Source organism: Hemitrygon akajei, chromosome 20, assembly GCF_048418815.1.
Source record: "Hemitrygon akajei chromosome 20, sHemAka1.3, whole genome shotgun sequence".
In the NCBI taxonomy this organism is placed as follows: Eukaryota; Metazoa; Chordata; class Chondrichthyes; order Myliobatiformes; family Dasyatidae; genus Hemitrygon; species Hemitrygon akajei.
In genome coordinates, this window is record NC_133143.1 from 12,241,819 (window position 1) to 12,265,274 (window position 23,456).

Below are 23,456 nucleotides of genomic sequence, written 5' to 3' on the forward strand. Positions count from 1 at the left end.
GAACCGGCCTCAACTGTTTCCTGTGGCAGAGAATTCCACAGATCCACCACTCTCTGTGTGAAGAAGTTTTTCCTCATCTCCGTCCTAAAAGGCTTCCCCTTTATCCTTAAACTGTGACCCCTCGTTCTGGACTTCCCCAACATCGGAAACAATCTTCCTGCATCTAGCCTGTCCAATCCCTTTAGAATTTTATACGTTTCAACAAGATCCCCCCTCAATCTTCTAAATTTCAGTAGGTATAAGCCTACGTAGTTGATGCAGTCTTTCTTCATATGAAAGTCCTGCCATCCCAGGAATCATAGTTTCTGTTTTACTTCCAATTTATAGCATCAGATTTGTTTTTGCTTTTTAGCAAGACGAATCCTTTGAAAATCATCTATTTGATTAGATTACCAACACTTTTGATCATTGTGTGTACAGTCGATTTACCTTGGTTAACCCCTAGCTAACAAAAAAAACCTATTTGCAGGATTTAAAACCTCTGGGGAATATTTGTGAAGCAATAATTGATTCTCTGCATGAATTACTTTGCACTGGGGTCTGCCAGCAGAGAAAATAGATTCTCTGTATCTATCTTAAGTTAACCATTTAATTCCTCAAATCATTCTGGTGGACATGAGTTGAGTGCACTCTAATGGGAGTAAATATTTAAAAAAAAATTGTTCTCAAAAGTAAATACAGTACAACTTGGAGTCTAACCGTCATTCAGAAGCAACATAACTCACTTCCCATTATATAGCCACTTAGGATAAAACCGAATATTTAATTGGCTTTTTAGATCAAAACAGAAAAAAACCAAGAGCATGTGCAGGGAGGGAAACAAATTTAATGTTTCCTTTCATCAGAACCGAAAGATGTTTCTATTATTAAATGATGCTGGAAAATTTGAATTTGTCTCATATTTAATACAAAACTACATATGGTGACTATATATTAAAAAATGTATTCACCCTCTTGGAAGTTTTCATGTCTTATTGTTTTACAACATTGAATTACAGTGGATTTAGTTTGCTTTTTTTGATACTGATCACCAGAACAAGACTCTTCCATGTCAAAGTGAATGCAAATCTCTACAAAGTGATTAAATTAATTAGAGTGCATATTCCTTATTTAATTTACTTTGTAAATAAACCAGCTATTCATCCATTTAAAAATTCAACCTAAGGCTCTTGATTTTAGGCAAAAACCGAAATCATTCTATTCATATCTGTAGAAACCCAAATTAGTTAGGGTCTGTTGCTAGCAATCAGTCTTATCCATGCATAAGTATTGTCTGTTTAAGTATATACAGTAAAATTCCAATAATCCTGTATCCGGTTGTTCACAAATCCTGATGGCCTCACATCCGACTCATCAGTCTGGAATTTGAACCAGGGCTACAGAGTGTAAGCAGGATGTGTGGCCAGAACTTTGGTCTGGAGGATCAGGAATGTGAGATGGGTGAGGGGCCACAACTAAGATTGTTTGTTACTGCCTATCATGTTATTCATATTCAAAAGGCAGATCGGATGATGCTTTATATGGCTTCTTTGTTCAATCTTCAGGGTCATCCCTCTGCTTCCCATTGTCCATATTTTCATTTCTCTACAAATAAAGCTGTAGCAACTCAGCAGGTTGTGCAGGGAAATAGTTGTTTCAGGTTGAAATCTTTCATCTGGACTGAAGACGCTGTCTGATCCAATGAATTCCTACAGCTTTGTGCATTGCTCCAGATTCCAGCATCTGAAGTCCCTTCTGTCTTCTCTATCCTCTGACATATTTCTCTTTGGACTTCTGTACTATTTAAAAAGGAACCCAATAGAACACCTTGAGGAATAGAACTTCATCCTCAATGTGAGGATGCCATCTGAACTTGACGTTGAATTCCATAACTTCAGATAAATCACTTCTCTGTTTGTATCAGAGTTTGACAGATCTGGATTAGGTTAGCCATCTGTAATACTGGCTCAGTTTTTCTCTCTCCATAAGCATAGCCTAGCCTGCTGGATATTTTCTACAGTCTTGCAATTTGCAACTTTTGCATTCTTTCTTTTTCTCTCTAACTTGTCTCATTTCCCAATGTAAATGATTCTTTATTCATGTTCTCTCTCAGACTTGCTCTTATCTTTACACACCCTCAACCATTCTCAGTTGCATATGTGCAGTCTATCTACACAACAACTGTGCTTTCACCCTATCAAAGTTCTCTTTGTCTCATTTATCCTTTTCTCACCCTCTCTATTTTTAAAAAAAAAAATTGGGTTTGTTTCTGTACCAATTTTGACAAAGGTTTTTTACCTCCAATGCAGTCCTGTTTCTCTTTCCACTGACATTATCTGACTGTCGCTTTTCCCTTTGATTTTTCCCTGAAATTTTATTTTGAGAGTCCGTTACTGCCCTTTGAAATTTTATTCCAGGTACCTGCAAATTTAGGTTTGCCTTTCAATGTTTGGTGACTTAATGTGACAAGAGATGCACAAAAGCTTTCAATAAGGCTGAAGCTGTCTACAAGAAGGATCAGAGCCGTCTCTACTTCCTGAGGAGACTGAGGTCCTTTATTATCTGCCGGATGATGCTGAGGATGTTCTACAAGTCTATGGTGGCCAGTCCTATCATGTTTGCTGTTGTGTGCTGGGGCAGTAGGCTGAGGGTAGCAGACACCAATAGAATCAACAAACTCATTCGTAAGGCCCGTGATGTTGTGGGGGTGGAACTGGACTCTCTGACGGTGGTGTCTGAAAAGTGGATGCTGTCCAAGTTGCATGCCATCTTGGACAATGTCTCCCATCCACTCCATAATGTACTGGTTAGGCACAGGAGTACATTCAGCCAGAGATTCATTTCACTGAGATGCAACACTGAGCGTCATAGGAAGTCATTCCTGCCTGTGGCCATCAAACTTTACAACTCCTCCCTCGGAGTGTCAGACACCCTGTGCCAATAGGCTGGTCCTGGACTTGTTTCCACTTGGCATAATTTACTTATTATTTCATTATTTATGGTTTTATATTGCTATATTTCTACACTATTTTTGGTTGGTGCAGCTGTAATGAAACCCAATTTCCCTCGGGATCAATAAAGTCTGTCTATCTGTCAATAACTTGATTTTGGTAGCAATACTAATTAATGGGTTTGCCGTTCAATATTGCGATCAGTTTAATTGTAGATTTTGTCCCCTTTGTTTTCTTCATTTCAACATTTGATATTTTGTCTAAGTCGATGTGGGTTGCCAAGTATTTATAGATGCTCGCTTAGGCTTATTTAATTTTTGAAATTCTGTTTTTAGGATATGGGCATTATAAGCAAGGCGAGAAGTTATTGCCCATCTCTAATTGCTGCCAAAATGGCTAGGCCCTTCCAAAGAACAGTGAAGAGTCTTGACATACTCGTGTGTCTAGAGTCACGTGTAAGCCAGGCTGGATAAGAGTGGCAGTTTTACTCCCTCAGAAGTTATTATTCCTGCCAAAGGGTTTCAGCCCAAAACATCGACTGTACTTTTTTTTGATAGTTGCCGCCTGGCCTGCTGGGTTCCTCCAGCATTTTGTGTATGTTGGTTGGATTTCTGCAGATTTTCTCTTGTTAGTAACTAAATGGTGTTTTATGATACAACTTTACAAACTTATGGTCATTGTCACCAATGACTTCTAAAATCTGTAACAAATTGAATTGAAATCCTGCAGTTGCCTTGTTAGGAATTGAACTGAAATTTCTAGACCATCTTACAGAGGTGTGGCTGTTTATTGCAACTTTTCGATGGAATGATATTAATTAAACTAATATTTGTGTTAGGCCACATGTGGTTACAGCAAAATGGTTAGTGGATTGCTTTTCCAAGAAACACCTACTGCCTGTTGGGCAGTATTTCCATCCAAATTACCAGCCTGCTGATCCAATACCAGATCGTCTCAGCAGTAACCAAACTCATTTGACTCTGAATGGCAGTAATACGCTGAAAGCAGCCACAGTCAATGCCAACAGACAGCCAGAAGCAGATGATGATCTCCTATTACAGTACCTTGAGAATAACAAAATTGTAGGTAAGAGACTAATCTTTTATTTTTCAATATCAAATATGGTAACTTGTGATGCAGTTTCTTCCCTCAGAAGATTGGACATTGCTTTTCATCTCTGTTTCAACTTGATTTTGGGTTAAAATTAAAGATTTTTCTTTGTCACTAGTTATAAACAAGTATCAAATCTCCTGTATTTCTATATACATTTCTTTAAGTTTAGCGTCTCTGTAGATCCAAGTCTCATGATGTTTAGAAATATTATTTTACCTCGGATGTGATATTGATGTTAATATCCTTCCTCATACTGAATGCCCTTTTGCTGTAATGAGCCTAGATACTATTTTTGTTTGTTGGCAAAATCCTCCAGGACTTCGAAGGAATTCAAAAACTGTTAAGATCTAATAATAATTTCTAGAAAATAAAACTCACTGGAAGCAGCTAAAATAGTTTTAAATAATTAAGAACATTGAAGCAAATAATTAAACAATATAGAATATCTTTCTCATAGATTTTCTCTCCATTCACTTGAATGGTTTTGGATGATCCACCTTAAATTCTCACCTGGCAAAACATGAGGAAGATTCCCCACCTTGGCTGCTGAAAATTCCATGCTCTGCTACTGATTTCCATGTGGATAGAGTCTAATGTGTCAGCGCAGTCAGTGATGTTAGACTCCACTCCCCATGGAGTTCGGCAGCATGGACTTCAGGCCATCAGCATTTTCAGTGCCAAACTCATTGATGTTACTAGTGTAAATTTTATGCAAATCTGCAAGCGTGACCCAGCATGTTGCAACCTGTTACTGATGGATATTACCCACCCATATCCCAGTAGTTAATGATCTCAGCTGCTTTACTTATCTGTCAATAAAAGTACACTGAATTGGCTGAAGCTGAAGCTAGGTTGCCAATTTCTTTCTTCACATCTCAGTCAGATGCCATCCTCTTTTTAGTAAGGTTTAAAAACCAACAGAAGGTAAATTAAATGTTATAGGGAGAGAAGAGATGAAATATGAAGGTAAGCTAGCCAATGATATTAAAGAGGATACCAAAAGTTTTTTCAGATACATAAAGGTAAAAGAGAGTTGAGAGTGGATATCAGACTGCTGGAAAATGAGGCTAGGATATTATCATCAATATCATATCCGAGATAAAATAATTTAATTACAGTAGTAATGGGAGAAAAAAAATGGCGGAAGTCAGTCCTTCACTGTGGAAGACAGTAGCATGTATGCCAGAAATTTGAGACTTTGGGGACAGAAATGAGTTTAGTTGATCATTCAAGTTGTTGAAATCATTCAGTCTTCCCCAGTCAAAAGCCCTGGAGGATTTCAGGCCTGGGGTAAATCTGTCAAAGGCGGATCAACCCAATGAAATAGTGCAAGGTACCACGAATTCAATAAAACCATAAAACAAGCGATACTTCGTCAAACTTCACTTTTTATTCATAGCATGCTATGGGGGAAGTTACAGACTGATCTCCCAAAGAGACAGTGTGGACACTGCCCCCCCCCCCCGAACACAATTCCACACAATTTATTACATTGATTATTACAGGAAATATTATAATTATGCAAGTTAATGCAGTTTTGAAATAGTTTTGATCACATGCTGAGATACAATTAGATGTTAATTCATTATTGGTTAGTTATAATTATTTCTGCCAAGATTAGTCTGGTTACAACTTAACTTCATCATATTGGCACCTCCCCCTGACACTTCCCCCTTCTCTCAAATGTTATGTCTTAAGATGCCCTTTCAATCATACCACACCCATATTTAGTTATGCTTAGCATTTTTAGAGAACAATGCCTAATGCGTTACCTGTTGCCAGGTAGAGTTTCTGTCTGACTGCCCAGTAACATAAGGTACCTATAAGACAATTGATCATAAGCTAATCATACCCCTTAATCCATTCCCCCATCTGCCTGTCCCTCTACCTAAGTTTACCTTTCCCTTCATCAAATCAGCCTTGGTCACAGATCAGATTTGGGATGGTAGGCCATTCCAGCTTTTGTTTTGTTGTGTTCCAAGTTAGTACATTTGTATTTTGTATTATTGTCTTGTTCGATTGCTAAAACTTGCTTTCTCACTTTTCCTTGAATTTCAATAATTTAAATGTTAATCAAATGTTTTTTCTTATCATATAGGTGGTCCTGAAAATGAAGAAAAGGCGAATTGTAACTTAACTGGCAATCTGTGCACTGCACTAAATAATGAGTCAGCAAGCACTTCTGCAAACCAGGCAAAATGTGCAGAGGAAGGACTATTTCAGAAAAAGCGATTTCTAATATTTGGCTTTACTAAAGAAGATGAAACGTATATGTCTGAAGTCATTGAGAAAAGTGGTGGGAAGGTTCTACAACCCCACAGCCGAGCTGTTGCAGACTATGCACTTGTACCTTTATTGGGAACATGCGTGGATGCAACTGTGGCTGAAGTAGTTACAAATACCTGGCTGGTAAGAAAATTGTTAGGGGTGACGTTTTACTGCATGAAATGTAGGTAGTACAGTTAACTGCTTTTCCAACTGAATGACACTGAAGCAAAGTTCGTTTCTTATTTGGCAGTAAAACATATGATAATTATTATTTGGGGCAGAGTTTTAAAAATCTGAAATTGATAAGTGTTAGCTTATGATGCAAATGTGTTATTTACTTACAACCTCAAGTTGTCAATATTAGATATACTGTACAGAGAGTGATCCGTTTCAGATAGTTACTGGCTCTGTCGCAGTAGTAAACTAATTATATTTTTTGACATCCTCTGAGATTGTGCCAAAGCTAGTGTATGGCTCATTGTTAAAGATTATCCACTTCATCCTCCTTCACCTCTCCCCTAGCACCCAGCTTTATGGGAAAACATTTTCCTAATTTCAGTCTTGTCTATCCAGCCAAGGAATCACTGCAATGCCTCATCCCTTATCTGCCCTGTTCTCATTTTCTCCCAAAGACCTTTTGGCTATACTTTTCTCATCTATCTTCTAGTTCTTAACACTTCATCAGAAAATGGAGTATTATTTTTTTGTGTGTGGTGATGCCATTTGCCTTTAGTTCACTCACCCTCTGTCTCTATCTCTCATTCCAATTAAATATGGGAAATCTAAAGTCATTATAGTAAGTTCTATTAGGTCCCTTCTCCCCCTGACTTAAATGAAATTAAACTGTCCAATTTTTTTTCCATTTTGGTTCTGAAGCCCAGATTACATAACTAGTTTTACTCAATCTGCCTTTCTCCACCTCCTTCACCTTCTTCAGTTTGCCTACTGCTCAAACAATTATCTGTTCATTTAACAACAACACACACAAAATGCTGGTGGAACACAGCAGGCCAGGCAGCATCTATAAGGAGAAGTACTGTCAACATTTTGGGCCGAGACCCTTCGTCAGGACTAACCGAAAGGAAAGATAGTAAGAGATTTGAAAGTAGTGGGGGGAGAGGGAAATGCGAAATGATAGGAGAAGACCGGAGGGGGTGGGATGAAGCTAGAGCAGGAAAGGTGATTGGCGAAAGTGATACAGAGCTGGAGAAGGGAAAAGGTCATGGGACGGGAGGCCTTGGGAGAAAGAAAGGGGGGGGGGGGGGGGGAAGCACCAGAGGGAGATGGAGAACAGGCAAACAACTAAATATGTCAGGGATGGGGTAAGAAGGGGAGGAGGGGCATTAACAGAAGTTAGAGAAGTCAATGTTCATGCCATCAGGTTGGAGGCTACCCAGCCGATATATAAGGTGTTGTTCCTCCAACCTGTGTTTGGATTCATCTTGACAGTAGAGGAGGCCATGGATAGACATATCAGAATGGGAATGGGACGTGGAATTAAAATGTGTGGCCACTAGGAGATTCCTGCTTTCTCTTGCGGACCGAGCGTAGGTGTTCAGCGAAATGGTCTCCCAGTCTGCGTCGGGTCTCACCAATATATAAAAGGTCACACCGGGAGCACCAGACACAGTATACCACACCAGCCGACTCACAGGTGAAGTGTCGCATCACCTGGAAGGACTGTCTGGGGCCCTGAATAGTGGTGAGGGAGGAAGTGTAAGGGCAGGTGTAGCACTTGTTCTGCTTACAAGGATAAGTGCCGGGAAGGAGATCGGTGGGAAGGGATTGGGGGGACAAATGGACAAGGGAGTTGTGTCGGGAGTGATCCCTTTGGAAAGCAGAAAGGGGGGAGGGAAGGGAAAGATGTGCTTGGTAGTGGGATCCCATTGGAGGTGGCAGAAGTTACGGAGAATTGTACATTGGACTTGGAGGCTGGTGGGGTGGTAGGTGAGGACAAGGGGAGCCCTATCCCGAGTGGGGTGGCAGGCAGATGGGGTGAGGGCAGATGTGCGGGAAATAGGAGAGATGCGTTTGAGAGCAGAGTTAATGGTGGAAGAAGGGAAGCCCCTTTGTTTAAAAAAGGAGACATCTCCTTCGTCCTGGAATGAAAAGCCTCATCCTGAGAGCAGATGCGGCAGAGAAGGAGGAATTGTGAGAAGGGGATAGCATTTTTGCAAGAGACAGGGTGGGAAGAGGAATAGTCCAGGTAGTTGTGAGAGTCTGTAGGCTTATAGTAGATATCAGTAGATAAGCCGTCTCCAGAGATGGAGACAGAAAGATCAAGAAAGGGGAGGGAGGTGTCGGAAATGGACCAGGTAAATTTGAGGGCAGGGTGAAAGTTGGAGGCAAAGTTAATGAAGTCGACGAGCTCAGCATGCGTGCAGGAGGCAGCGCCAATGCAGTCGTTGATGTAGCGAAGGAAAAGAGGGGGATGGATACCGGTATAGATTTGGAACATGGACTGTTCCACAAAGCCAACAAAAAGGCAAGCATATCTGGGACCCATACGGGTGCCCATGGCTACACCCTTGGTTTGGAGAAAGTGGGAGGAGCCAAAGGAGAAATTATTGAGAGTAAGAACTAATTCCGCTGGACGGAGGAGAGTGGTGGTAGAGGGGAATTGGTTAGGTTAGAATTGGTTAGAATCCAAAAAAAAGCTAAGAGTTTCGAGACCATCTCGGTGGGGGATGGAAGTATATAGGGACTGGACGTCTGTGGTGAAAACAAGACGGTGGGGGCCAGGGAACTTAAAATCATTGAAAAAATGCAAAGCATGAGAAGTGTCACGAACATAGGTGGGAAGAGATTGAACAAGGGGAATAAGACAGTATCAAGGTATGCAGAAATGAGTTCAGTGGGGCAGGAGCAAGCTGAGACAATAGGTCTACCTGGACAGGCAGGTTTGTGGATCTTGGGTAGGAGGTAGAAACGCGAAGTGCGGGGTGTGGGAACTATGAGGTTGGTGGCAGTGGATGGGAGATCCCCAGCGCTGATAAGGTTGGTGATGGTATAGGAGACAATGGCCTGGTGCTCCTTAGTGGGGTCATGATCAAAGGGTAAATAAGAGGAGGTATCAGAGAGTTGTCACTGTGCCTCGGCCAGGTAGAGGTCAGTACGCCAGACAACAACAGCTCCCCCCCTTATCGGTAGGTTTTATAGTGAGGTTGGGATTGGTGCAGAGGGAGCGGAGAGCAGAGCGTTCTGAAGGAGTTAGGTTGGAATCTGTTCATTTGCTAACTCTGTATATGACAATTACGTTGCTCACTAGGATAATGCTCTTATTTTCCCTTCCATAATCCTGTGGTCATGCATAATCTTGTGGCCAATTTTCTCACTTACACTAAATCCTTTTCACCCCAAGCTTTTGTACATACTGACCTACATTGACTTCTGGTTGAGCATTACTTCATTTTTAAAGTGTTTTGTTCTTGATTTCAGCTGCTGCTGTTTTTCCCCTATACAGTTGGCCCTCCTTATCTGCGGATTCCGCATGCGCGGATTCAACCAACCGCGGATCGGGAAAATCCGGAAGTTCTCTCTCCAGCACGTTGTTTGGGACTATTTTTTCTTGTCATTATTCCCTAAACAATACTGTATAGCAACTATTTACATAGCATTTACATTGTATTAGGTATTATAAGTAATCTAGAAATGACTTAAAAGTACAGGTAGTCCCCAGGTTATGAATGAGTTCTATTCCTGAGTCCGTCTTTAAGTCGGATTTGAAGTTGGAACAGGTACATTCAGTATTACAGGTAGTCCCCGAGTTACGAACGTCTGACTTACAGACAACTCGTACTTATGCACTGAGGAAGGAGAACGCTGTCCGCCATTTTAAGTGTTTGCCATTGACACTGTGTAGAATGTTTAACTTTGTATTTGGCTTAAATTCTTCTTAGTAAGATTCACCCTGACCCCCCCCCCCCCCCAATCACCGATGGCGTTTCACCTCTTTCCGATCGCTTTATTACTTCCACCTTATTTTCGATCGTGATTATTTTAGTGAACAGAAACACTGAGGATTCAGAGCTGCACCGCCAGGTCCTAATGTCCACCAGACTGAGAAATGTTAAATGAAGTCCGGGGTTCCGCTGGGTCCTAAAAACCACCGCAGGTGTACTGCAGGTTGGGACAGGTTAAATAAGGGACTTGAGCATCCGCGTCTTTTGGTATCCACGGGGGGTCCCGGAGCCAATCCCCCGCAGATAAGGAGATTTTTATAATCTCTCAATCTGTTAACCTTCTGAGATGAGTGTACTCCTTTATTTCTGACCTCATGATTATCCCTCATTTGCTTGCGCTGGTAACAATTTCTTCAACTACTTGCGTCATAAGCTCTGGAATTCCCTTAATAAACCTCTAGCCTTTTTTTCCATTTCTTCCCTTTAGGATGCACTCTAGACCTATTCTTTAGGCAGATTTTTGGTTACCTGCCCAATAAATCTTTGTGGCCTTATGAAGTGTTAGAAATTTTACCATTAAGAGTCATGGGGTGTTTTGCAATGCTATGTGTAGTGTGTGAGTTGTATTTAAGGAATGGTGGATAGGGCAGAATGGGAATAAACCCAGACACCTGGGTGCTGCTTATTCACAGTTTTTAACCCTAGTTAAAGTGGTTAGAATACCAATGCTGTCAGCATTATGGTAAAAAAAATTAAAAACTTATCATCTCCCAATAGAAAGGCAATCTATGGGCAATTGGGATAAGAGAAGCTCAGTCAAAGTTTTTCTCTAATTTATCATCATCATCTGCTTTTTGAATAATCTCAATATTTTTGTCTTGATTACTTTGCTGATTATAATAAACATTTGTAATTGAATATACTTTTGACTGCATTTTGAAGATTTTAACTGCTGCTACTTATAAATGGAATACATGGCATTTGATTTTGATTTATCTTTTAGATGTTATTGTATGTTGATTTTATAAAGGAGTTAAATTCTGTGTGCTGTCTCCAGTACTCCTTACAAAATCATTACATACTGCTTGCAAACTTATAAATATCTATTATGCATGGCTATAAATAGTTTTGATTGTGGGTGCATTTTACTACATTTGTTATTATTAAAATGTCGTCATCTTTGATATTAAAGGAGTGTGTTCAGTCTTGATCTTTCTCCTATTGCAGGCAATGTGTATGGATCAGCAGTATATTCTTCCTTCACAGTCCAATCCCTTATTTACTCCTATATCTTACATAGAAGGAAGCAATCCTCTGAATAACTGTGTGCTATCTATTAGCCAATTTACTGGTGTAGAACGCGATGCACTATTTAACATTGCAGAATTACTTGGAGCAAGGTAAATGCATGCGAAAACAGTAATTCACTGACTATCTTCTGTTCACATTGTTTAAAACTATCCTTTTTGATATGTTTATGTGTGTTACCTGCAAATTAATATGCATGTAGTATTAGTTGAGTAAATGCTCTTAATTTGTAGACTTGCTTTTTAAGCCATTTTATTAAGCCAATGTAGATTTACAGTGCCTTGAGAAAGTATTCAGCCCCCAGCACTTTGTTCATATAAATGAGCATTACAACTAGGGATTTTACAAAATAGCCTAAAAAGCCAGGGAAAAATGTAAAGCATAAAAAGCTAAAATTCAAAAACTGAAATGTTAGTTCAATAGTATTCATCTTTCTTTGCTCAGTATTTAGTTGAATCACCTCGTAGCTATTACAGCCGGTAGTCTTTTTGGATAAATCTCTACTAGCTTTGCATAACATGATGGAGCAAGATTTGCCTGTTCCTCCTTGCTAAATTGCTCCAGCTGTGCCAGGTTAGTTGGGGAGCAGCAGTGGACAGGAATCTCAAGGTTTTGCTAGAGATGTTCGATCGGGTTAAGGTCAGGACTCTGACTGGGCCAGTCAAGAACAAGAATTTTCTTCAATTGAAGCAACTCCATGGTTATTCTAGCAATGTGCATTGGGTCATTGTCCTGCTGAAAGACAAACTTCTCTCCAGTTTAAGCTTTCTGACAGTGACTAGCAGGTTTTTATTCAGGATTCTTCTATATTTAGCAGGATACATTTTTCCATCAATACTGATCAGATTTCCAGTTTCTGCTGCTGAAAAGCATCCCATAGCATGATGCTGTCTTTACCATACTTTACAGTTGGGTTGGTGTTACTTGCCTGATGCACAGTATTAGATTTGTGCCACATGCACCACTTAATGTTGAGGGCAAAAAGTTCCACTTTTGTCTCATCGGATTATAAGACCTTCTCCACATTGTTACCATATCTTCTAAGTGATGGGCAAAGATGTCCTTACTTTAGCCAAGCTTCTTTCTTGCCATTTTTCCATAAATACCCTTTTTGTGCAAAGCCTTGGAGATTGTGGAGCCACTGACTTCTTCATCTCCAGTTGTAGCCACTGAATTCTGCAGTTCACAGAGTAATTGTTGGTGTCACAGAAGCTTCTCTACAAGTGTCATGCTTCTCCGGTAACTAACTTTAGATGGCTGGCCTGACCTAAGCAGTGTGTCTGCAGTTACATAATTTTTCCACTTTTTCACAATGGAATGCACTGAGCTTTGAGGTATGTTCGGTGCTTTTGAGATGGTCTGTACCCTTCCACAGATTTATGCTTCTCTATTATAATTTCTCTGACTTGTCTTGAATGTTCTTTTGTATTTATTTGGTTTGGTCTGTTGAAAATATACCATACTGCTGGACCTTACAGAGAGAGCACATATTTATTCTATTGAATTCATTGAAAACAGGTGATCCTTCAATTATCTAGGTACATCATTATACTGGGTGAGTTGATAAGATACAATATTGTACCTGAAGAAAGTTAGCATTGTAATTACAAAGGAGGATGAATACTTTTTCAGCCTCACAATTTTGGTTTTTAATGTTTAGTAAATTGTTGACAGATTTTGAAGATTTTCCTTTTGATTTGATATGATGCACAATGATTTGTAGATATGCTCAAAAATCCTTCAATATAAAATTCAGAAAATGAGACAATAAAATGTGAAAATAGTTGTTAAAGCTGAATACTTTTTCAAGGCACTGTATATAACTTTAAAATATTTTTCTAATGATGGTAGTAATACAGTTGGAAGTCAGAAGTTTATATACACCTTAGCCAAATACTCCGTTTTTCACAATTCCTGACATTTAATCCTAGAAAACTTTCCCTGTCTTAGGTCAGTTAGGATCACTACTTTATTTTAAGAATGTGAAATGTCAGAATAATAGTAGAGAGAATGATTTGTTTCAGCTTTTATTTCTTTCATCACTTTCCCAGTGGGTCAGAGGTTTACATACACTTTATTAGTATTTGGTAGCATTGCTTTTAAGTTGCTTAACTTGGGTCAAACGTTTTGGGTAGCCTTCCACAAGCTTCACACAGTAAATTTTGTTCCATTCCTCCAGACAAAACTGGTGTAACTGAGTCAGGTTTGTAGGCCTCCTTGTTTGCACACACTTTTTCAGTTCTGCCCACAAATTTTCTAACGGATTGAGGTCAGAAAATGATGTCAAGTCTGGTTCACCGTTGGGAACAATTTCCAAACGTCTGAAGGTACCACATTCATCTGTACAAACAATAGTACGCAAGTATAAACACCATGGGACCACACAGCTGTTGTGCCACTCAGGAAGGAGACTCATTCTGTCTCCTAAAGATGAATGTACATTGGCGCAAAAAGTGCAAATCAATCCCAGAACAACAGCAAAGGACGTTGCGAAGGTGCTGGAGGAAACGAGTAGACAAGTATCTATATCCGTAAAACGAGTCCTATATCGACATAACCTGAAAAGTTGCTCAACAAGGAAGAAGCCACTGCTCCAAAACTGCCGTAAAAAAAGCTAGACTACAGTTTGCAAGTGCACATGGGGACAATGATCTTACTTTCTGGAGAAATGTCCTCTGATCTGATGAAATAAAAATTGAACTGTTTGGCCATAATGACCATCGTTATGTTTGGAAGGAAAAGGGTAAGGTTTGCAAGCCGAAGAACACCATCCCAATCGTGAAGCATGGGGGTAGCAGCATCATGTTGTGGGGGTGCTTTGCTGCAGGAGGAACTGGTGCACTTCACAAAATAGATGGCATCACAAGGAAGGAAAATTATGCGGATATATTGAAGCAACATCTTAAGACATCAGCCAGTAAGTTAAAACTCAGTTGCAAATGGGTCTTTCAAATGGACAATGACCCCAAGCATACCTCCAAAGTTGTGGCAAAATTGCTTAAGGACAACAAAGTCAAGGTATTGGAATGGCCATCGCAAGCTCTGACCTCAATCCAATAGAAAATTTGTGGGCAGAACTGAAAAAGCGTGTGCGAGCAAGGAGGCCTACACACCTGACTCAGTTACACCAGTTCTGTCTTGAGGAATAGAACAAAATTCCAGCAACTTACTGTGAGAAGCTTGTGGAAGGCTGCCCAAAACATTTGACCCAAGTTAAACAATTTAAAGGCAATGCTACCAAATACTAATAAAGTGTAGGTAAACCTCTGACCCACTGGGAAAGTGATGAAAGAAATAAAAGCTGAAACAAATCATTCTCTCTACTATTATTCTGACATTTCACGTTCTTAAAATAAAGTAGTGATCCTAACTGACCTAAGACAGGGAATGTTTTCTAGGATTAAATGTCAGGAATTGTGAAAAACTGAGCTTAAATGTATTTGGCTAAGGTGTATGTAAATTTCTGACTTCAACTGTAGGTAATCAGTGTACCTGGAGGAAATAGATCATCTTGATTGCTGGTTTGAGGATTTCTGGACATCTGTGGCCATTTGATATAGCTTTATATTAGTCGTATTTTATTCACCTTCTTCCCATCCATAACAAAACAAAATCTATTCAGGTTGTGGCACTTTCTGACTTTTACCTTGCTTGTTCAAATAGAGGCCTTTTGTAGAACATGGTGACAAGTTCTGAATCAGGGCAAACTATAGATAGCAATCTAAAACTTAACTCTATATGACTGTAACGTCTTTAGTTTAATTCGGTCCCAGCATACTTTCAATCATTTGGGTTATATTCTTTATGCTTTAGAGCCACCGTATGCCGTGGTCTGTGGTGCCCCTGCTTTGGATTATTGCAGTAACTGGAACTACAATGATGAGTCACACAAATAAGTTATAAAATGATGGGATTGTCTCACTAATACTGTTTTCTTTAAATTAAAGGTATAGCTGGAGTCAAAAACAGCATGAAATAAATGTAAATCAAAAGCAGATAAATAATATACAAAACTTTATACAGCTTTAATTAAAAGATGTGTGGAAATAACAGATTTCTTGCTTTGTTTAGAGTGCAGGAATTTTTTGTTCGAAAAGCTAATGTGAAGAAAGACATGCTTGCCAGCACCCATTTAATCCTGCAAGAACCACAGGGATTCAAGTATGAAGCTGCAAAAAAGTGGAGTTTACCAGCTGTATCTTCTGCTTGGCTATTTGAATCAGCTCGATCAGGAAAGAAGGCTGATGAAAGCAAATTCTTGGTAGAAAATTTTAATAAGCCTGGTAAGTATTGTGTGAATGATTGTTTTAAAACACCTTTTCAAGCTGTAAATTTTGAAGATAATGAGAAAAGTCCACCTTGTCATACACAATGTGGTGTGACACAACCCAGAGGGATCTGGGAGTACAGATCCAGAATTCCTTTAAAGTGACATCACATGTACGTAGGATCATAAAGACAGCTTTTGCCATATTGCCCTTAATTAATCAGATCATTGACTATAGGAGTTGGGATGTTGTTTTGAAGTTGTATAAGACATTGGTGAGGCCGAATTTGGTGTATTGTGCTGGTCACCTACCTGCAGGAAAGATATCAGTAAGCTTGAAAGAATGCAGAGAAAATTTATAAAGATGTTAACATACATGAGGACCTGAGTTATAGCAAAAGGCTGAATAGGTTAGGATTTTATCCTCTAAAGTGTAGATCTTATAAAAGTATCCAGATTTATTAAGGGTATAGAAAGGGTAAGTACATATAGGCTTCTTTCCCTTGAGATTGGATGAATCAGAATTCATAGGTTTAGGATGAAAGGTGAAATACTTAAAGGGAACGTAAGAGGCAACTTCTTCACGCAGAAGCTTATGCAAGTGAAAGTAGTGAATGCAGGTTCACTTGCAACATTTAAGAGAAATTTGGATAGGTACTTGATTGAGGGAGGTATGGAGGGCTATGATCTGGGTGCTGGGAGATAGGTGTAGGTAGAAAAACAGGTCAGCACAGACTTGATGGGCTGAAGGACCTGTTTCTGTGCTATAGTGCTGTATGGTGTTGATATTGTTCTTAAAGTCTTTTGAATCCAATTGATAACACCATCCATCACTTGCTGATAGGATGGTGAGTAGCTTGCTTTATAGGAATAGGGTGTGCCTGGGCAATTTTCCTTATTGTTGGATATATACAAATGCTATAACTATGCTAAAGTAGCTTGACTAGAGTTAGAACTAATTCTGAAGTGTAGGCCTTATTACTTCAGCTACAATCTTCTTTGATGCTATGTTCTTTGCTATATTCAGTGTTCTTGATATTACATAGATGGTATGAATTGAATTAGCTGAAGATCTGTGTCAATTATGGTGGAGATCTCGAAAGGACACCTTCATCACTTCCAGCTGAATATCATTGATTCGCCTTTCACACTTGCACATTAGGTTGTACTGTTGGAACTCTTGTCTCCTGATTAGTTTTTTTAAAAAAACATCCAATAGAATTCTCAGCAAGATGTGGAGAGCTATGGAATTTTATGTTTATATTGGTTGTGATACTGTCAACTGCATGCTGTTTTAACTGTTTTGTGTGCATGCAGACTACTGCATAGCAGTTTCAATAGATTAGTACCTCATTTTTAAATGGTCCTGTTGGTGCTGTTGGCATCTCCTGCAGCTCAAAATTTCCACATTTCCCTGCTAGAGCTGCCTTCCACATGTCACCATTCTCTGCTTCTGCAACAACAGAATCTCAAATTCCGTGGACAGACTAATCTTTGGTATTTTAAATGAAGATATCCAAAGCAAAATACTGGAAAGCTAGAACAAAAATAGAATATACGGTACTTAATATGTCAGAGCTGGGTATAAATACTGCTTCCCCTGCTGAGAATTTCTGGTACACTTCTTTCATTATCTGGAGATTTCAGATATGTATATTGAAGTTCCATGCATTTACTGTGTTGTCATTTTGTTTGACAAGAAATAAAAAGTTTGAAGAAAAATATTATTTTATGTATATAGGGGCCTTTCTGTTTTCTTTAAAAAAACATACAACTGACTTTGAAACTGGTAAATCTGTTTTTAGCTATTTGGAGTATGTATGGCATTTCTGCCTTTATTTCAGATTCCTGTCAGCCACAATATTTTGTTTCTGTATTTAGAAGTCGTGAATTTGTATATTGAATATTACTGTTGCCGTCTTAAATTACTCCTCTTTGTAAAGTTGGTTCTTCAGACTTGCACCTTTGATTGATCTTGTTTTCACATACCCAAATATATCCTTCTGTACCTTGGTGTTAAATTTTGTTTGGCAGAAATCTGGTAAAGCACAGTGGAGAGTTTGAGTTGATTACCTTAAGTAAGTACAAAGTTGTTGCTTGGAGCTAAGGATTTGAATGATCATGTCCCTGTTGTGAAAATTTTGTGTTGATTTCTGTAACTTCATTGTTGGAATCTGTGACTATGCATGGTTTTGTTAAAATATTTTAACTCCTTATTAAATTTTTGCATGAATTAGTTGAAGAAGTCCATCAGCCTGCCACAGATTTGTGCAAATTACCAGAACGTTCACCTGAGCTTTCCTCACCCAAGCTGAGCAGTGCTGTGACTCCACTGGATATTAACAGGTTCCAGAGTAAAGCCTTCCAGATGGTTGTATCTCAGCAAAATAAAACAGACAAAACAGAAGTTGAACAACCCATTCAGCAGAAAGAAGCTAATTTGCGACTTGATACACCTTCAAAATTCCTGTGTAAGGACAAGCTCTTCAAGCCATCCTTTGATGTTAAGGTAGATGCAAATTCTCTTAAACCAATACGGAAAAGGTTGCTGACAACAGATTTAACAGCTTTGTAATAAGAACACTTGGTTTAGGTTATTTATATGTGCTGATGAACACTGGAGTTAATGATGGAGGTATGGAATATTTATTACAACAAGGTTGTGTTATTTAAGAACAGTAAAACAAAATAAGGAACCAACAAAACTAGGGCAATTAACACAAAATGCTGGAGGAACTCAGGTCAGGCAGTTTTTATAGTGAGGAATAAAGAGTTGACATTTCAAGCCAAGACCAGAAAGGATGGTATAAAGCCAAAATGAGCAGGTGGGAGGAGGTGAAGGAGTAAAATTGGCAGGTGATAGGTGAAACTAGGTGAGGGGGAAGGGGGTGAAGTGAGAAGCTGTAGGGGTGTTATCGGTGGAAGAGGTAAAGGTTTGAACAAGAAGGAATCAGATAAGAAAGGACAGTGGACCATGGGAGAAAGGAAAGGAGGAGGGGCACCAGAGGAGGGTGATAGGCAGATAAAGAGAAGAGAGCGGTAAGAGGGTAACCAAAATGGGGAACGGAAAAAGAAGAGGATGGTGGAGAAATTTCTGGAAGTTAGAGAAATCAAGTGTTCATGCCATCAGTTTAGAGGCTACCCAGGTGGAATATGTGGCGTTGCCCCTCCAACCTGAAATTGGCCTCATCGTTGGAATAGAGAAGCCCATGAACCAAAATGTCAGAATGGGAATTTAGAAGTCAAATTGAAATGGGTGGCCACTGGAAATTCATCCTTTTGTGATAGATGGAGCAAAGGTGCTTGATGAAGCAGTCCCTCAATCTATGTTGGGTCTCACTAATGTAGAGGAGGCAGCACCAGATACAGTAGGTGGCAGTTCGTAGGTGAAATGTTGTCTCGCCTGGAAGAGCCCTGAATAGTGGTGAGGAAGGAGGTATAGGGGCAGCACTTAATATGCTTGCAGAGAGTACCAGGAGGGAGATCAATGGGAAGGCATGAATAGGGGGAAAATGTCAACAGTGATCCTTGTAGAACCTGGGGATGAGTGATGCCATTGTTGATGGCTTAAGTTATAGAATGATATGTTGGCCTGGTTGTGGAGGCTTATAGTGTGGTAGAAAGGACAAGGTCTCTGTTATAGTGATAGGAAGTTGGAGTGAGGGCAGATGTCTCGGAAATAGAGGAGATATGGATGAGGGCAGCATCAATGGTAGTGGAAGGAAACCCTGTTCTTTGAAGGAGGAGGACATCTCTGGAATGGAAAGCCTCATCCTGAGAACAGATGTGGCGACAAGGGACGGGGTGGGAAGGGGTATAGTCAAGATAGCTGCGAGAATCAGGTTTATAAAAGGTATCAGTAGATAGTCGATCTCCAGAGATTGATAAAGGGAAGTGAAGTGTCAGAAATGGCCCAAGTAAATTTGAAGGTAGGGTGGAAGTTGAAGGCATAATTGAAGAGGTCAACATGGGAGTAGCATCACTGTAGTCGTCAGTATAGCTCAAAAGATTTGGGGAGCATTACCAGTGTAGGCTTGAACCTGGACAGTTCTACATAGCCAAAAAGGCAGGCATAGCTGAGGCCAGTGTGGGTGCTCATGACTATACCTTGGGTTTGGAGAAAGAGGAATCGAAAGAGAAATTGTTGAGTGTCATGACCAGTTCCACTAGACAGATAGGGTGGTGATGGAGAGGAATTGGTTAGATGTGTTGAGGATGTCCCTTGTCCTCATTCTCTGTTCACTAGCTTTCACAGTCATCAGATCCTTCTACAGAACCTCTGACTGCTCCAAAGCTATTAGCTGATGAATATTCCTCTGTCCTACCCTTGCAATATTATCAACCCAGCATCTGCAGTTTTCTGTGACCAAATGAATATGCATAATAATTTAACTAGTGTGTTAAATTGTTTGTCTACGTTAGTCTTGGGAAGTAGCCTGAACTACATTATCTGTTCATCCTGATTTCCTAAATATCCACTAATGGGTTTTGCTTTTCAGAATTGCACGATTCAAGGCCATACTGTACTTTAATTGTTACCTTAAAGACAATATGCCAAAATCCACCATTACGCTCATTGTGCCCTGTCCAGTATGGTAGATCCACCAGAAGCAACAGCCTTGAGCATTGACTCCTGGAACCCAAGAAATCTTATAGTAACAGGTTAACCGATGGCAATGGAAACTCCTCACAATTAGCACCTGCCGTCCTCCTTTAGCTTATGTACCAGTGCCATTCCCTATTTAATAATACTTGGAAGAAGCACTTGAAGTAAGAACACAGAATATATATTTGTTGGGAATATACACTTGGTCAGTGTCTCTGATCAAGACTAGCTTTGGTGATACTACCACAGATCAAGCTGGCTGGGTTCTGAAGGACATGGTTGCCAGACTAGTTTTCAGGCAAGTAGTGAGTGAATCAATGGAAGGGATAAATTTATTTTACCTAGTTGATAAGAATTTGCCCATGGAGGCGCATCTATCATGCATTAATAGGAGTGACCACCACAAAATCCTGCTTTCACCCTGATTGCCTCCAACACGTCAAGCCATGTTCTCTTCCACTGCTGCGATGAGGCCACACTCAGGTTGGAGGAGCAGCACCTGTATTCTGGCTAGGTAGCCACTGACATGATGGCATGAACATTGATTTCTTGAACTTGTGGTTATTGCCCCTCCTCCTTCACCATTCCCCATCCCATTTCCCCCTCTCGCCTTATCTCCTTTTTGCCCATCACCTCCCTCTAGTGCTCCTCCCCCTTTCTTCCATGGTCTTCTGTTCTCTCCTATCAGATCCCCCCCCCCCCCCCTTCCCCAGCCATTTATCACTTTCACCGATCAACTTCCCAGCTCTTTACTTCACCCCTCACCCTTTCCTGGTTTCACCCACTACAGTCGACCTTCCTTATCCGCGAGGGATTGGTTCCGGAACCCTTCGTGGATACCAAAAAATGCAGATGCTCAAGTCCCTTATTCAACCTGTCTCAATGCGGTGGACCTTAGGACCTAGTGGAACCCCAGACCTTATTTAACCTGTCTCAGTGCAGTGGACATTAGGACCCGGTGGCGGAACTCTGAATCCGCAGTGTTTCTGTTCACAAGAATAATCATGATCACGATTGAAAATAAAGTGGAAATAATAAAGCGATCGGAAAGAGGTGAAATGCCATCAGTCATTGGAAAAGCGTTAGACTAGAGTCGGTTAACGGGCGGAACAATTTTAAAGGATAAAGTGAGAAAGGCCCTGCCCTGATGAAAGCTACAATTATTACTAAGCAACGCAGTGGTTTAATTATTGGGTTTTGGGTTTTTGATCCTCCACATCAACCAGGCATGGATGGAAAATGCACTCGAGAGCAATCTGTCACTGGATCAAACTCAGGAACTTCCGTTCCCGAGCCCTGAGCTGAAACATACATTCTTAAGTGTTTTATATGCATTGAAAGGTAAAATATATACTAAGACAAACGTTTGACTAACTGATGCTAAATAATACCGGATGTACCTGTTCCGACTTACTTAGTAAGAGAACTTAGATTTTTTTTTCGATTCTGATCCACGATAACCTACGCACATCCTCCCGTATACTTTAAATCATCTCTAGATTACTTATAATACCTAATACAATGTAAATGCTGTGTAAAATAGTTGTTATACTGCATTGTTTAGAAAGAATGACAAGAAAAAAATGTCTGTACATACTCAAACAACAAGTGCTGGAAGAGAACTTCCAGGTTTTCTCGATTAGTGGTTGGTTGAATTCGCGCATGTGGAACTTGCGGATAAGGAAGGCCGACAGTACTTTATATTTCTTCCTCCCCTCCCCCCAACCTTCTTACTCTGACTTCTCATCTTTTTTCTGTGGTCCTGATGAAGGGTCTCAGCCCAAAATGTTGACTGTTTACTCTTTTCCATAGCTGCTGTCTGGCCTGCTGAGTTCTGCTAGCATTTTGTGTGTGTGTTGCTTTTTTTGTTAGTGAAAGACACTGAAGATTATCTTTAATTGTGTTGTGTGGTGCTACGATCATGCCTGTGAGATAGACTACGCAGACCTGCCTGATGGGCACTTAAATAGATTGGACAGGAGATCAACTCTGGGTCATTGCAGAAACGTATGCCCAGAATAGTGCCAGATGTACTGAAAAATGAAATACCAACTTGCTAAAGTGTAGCACAGGACTAACTGTAAACATAAGTGAAAAATTCATGGCCGGCAGGCCAGATCAGCACTCTGCATTCTTGCACCATCTAAAAGTGAATGGTGGTAGTCAAATTTAAAATGCTGATGTGAGGCAATAACATCTGCATCCCCAACAGTGATAGGGCACTGGTTATGAATCCTAAAGGCAAACATGAAGCATTCACATCCACGTTCAGGTGGAAATGCAAACAGAAGTGCAAAGTGGATGGTAAGTCTGAACGTCCTCCTGAGATCCCCACCAGCACAGGTGGCTTGAAAGGAGCATAGAAATTCATAGGAAGTATAGCTAGGCTTTGTTTTCCAAGATGAAAATGTCACATACCAAAGGGCTTAGAATTCACCATACTTAATATTTGTATCACTGACACACAGTGGCTGCTGTGTGTATTATCTACTAAATGCACTACAATTACTCACCCAAGGTGCTGTAATAGCACCCTCCAAGCCTGTGATCTCTACCATCAAGGATAAGGGTATCTGCATTAAAATACTGATACCCACAGAATACCATGCAATCCTGACTTGTATGTCTGATCATTCATCATTTAAATCATGGAACTCCCTGCCCAAGAGAATTTGAGGCACTTCCACCAGAAGAGCTTTATTGATTCAAGGGTATTGAACTGGCAAAAATTGTTTGCCTTGCCACACCAATGCCCCAAAATGTCATCTCTAGAACATAAGAAATAGGAGTGAGAATAGGCCATTCAATCTCTCAGGCCTGTTGCACCATTCATTAAGATGATGGCTGAACTTTTACATCCATGCCATTTTCCTACACTGGTTCCACATTGATTCCTTTTATATCTATCAATCACTATCTTGAGAATGCTCCACAACTGAGCTTCCATTTTTACTCTTGGCTCGAGAATTTCAAATGTCTACATCAAATGAGTTCTGTTTTGGAGTAAATTAATGTTGTACAATTACTGGTTACTCTAATTCAGTGGTTTCTACTCTAGATAC

At 40.0% G+C, this 23,456-nt stretch overlaps 1 protein-coding gene across 3 annotated transcripts in view; it reads left to right on the forward strand.

The window, feature by feature from the left end:
• Window positions 1-23,456, forward strand: part of topbp1 (DNA topoisomerase II binding protein 1) — a 114,486-nt gene that overhangs the window by 37,374 nt on the left and 53,656 nt on the right. For all 3 annotated transcript variants that reach the window (XM_073023860.1, XM_073023859.1, XM_073023861.1), the window contains exons 10-14: window positions 3,769-4,016; window positions 6,142-6,452; window positions 11,441-11,613; window positions 15,593-15,804; window positions 18,026-18,297. In XM_073023860.1, the coding sequence (XP_072879961.1) occupies window positions 3,769-4,016; window positions 6,142-6,452; window positions 11,441-11,613; window positions 15,593-15,804; window positions 18,026-18,297 (1,216 nt within the window). The remainder of the gene's footprint in view (window positions 1-3,768; window positions 4,017-6,141; window positions 6,453-11,440; window positions 11,614-15,592; window positions 15,805-18,025; window positions 18,298-23,456) is intronic.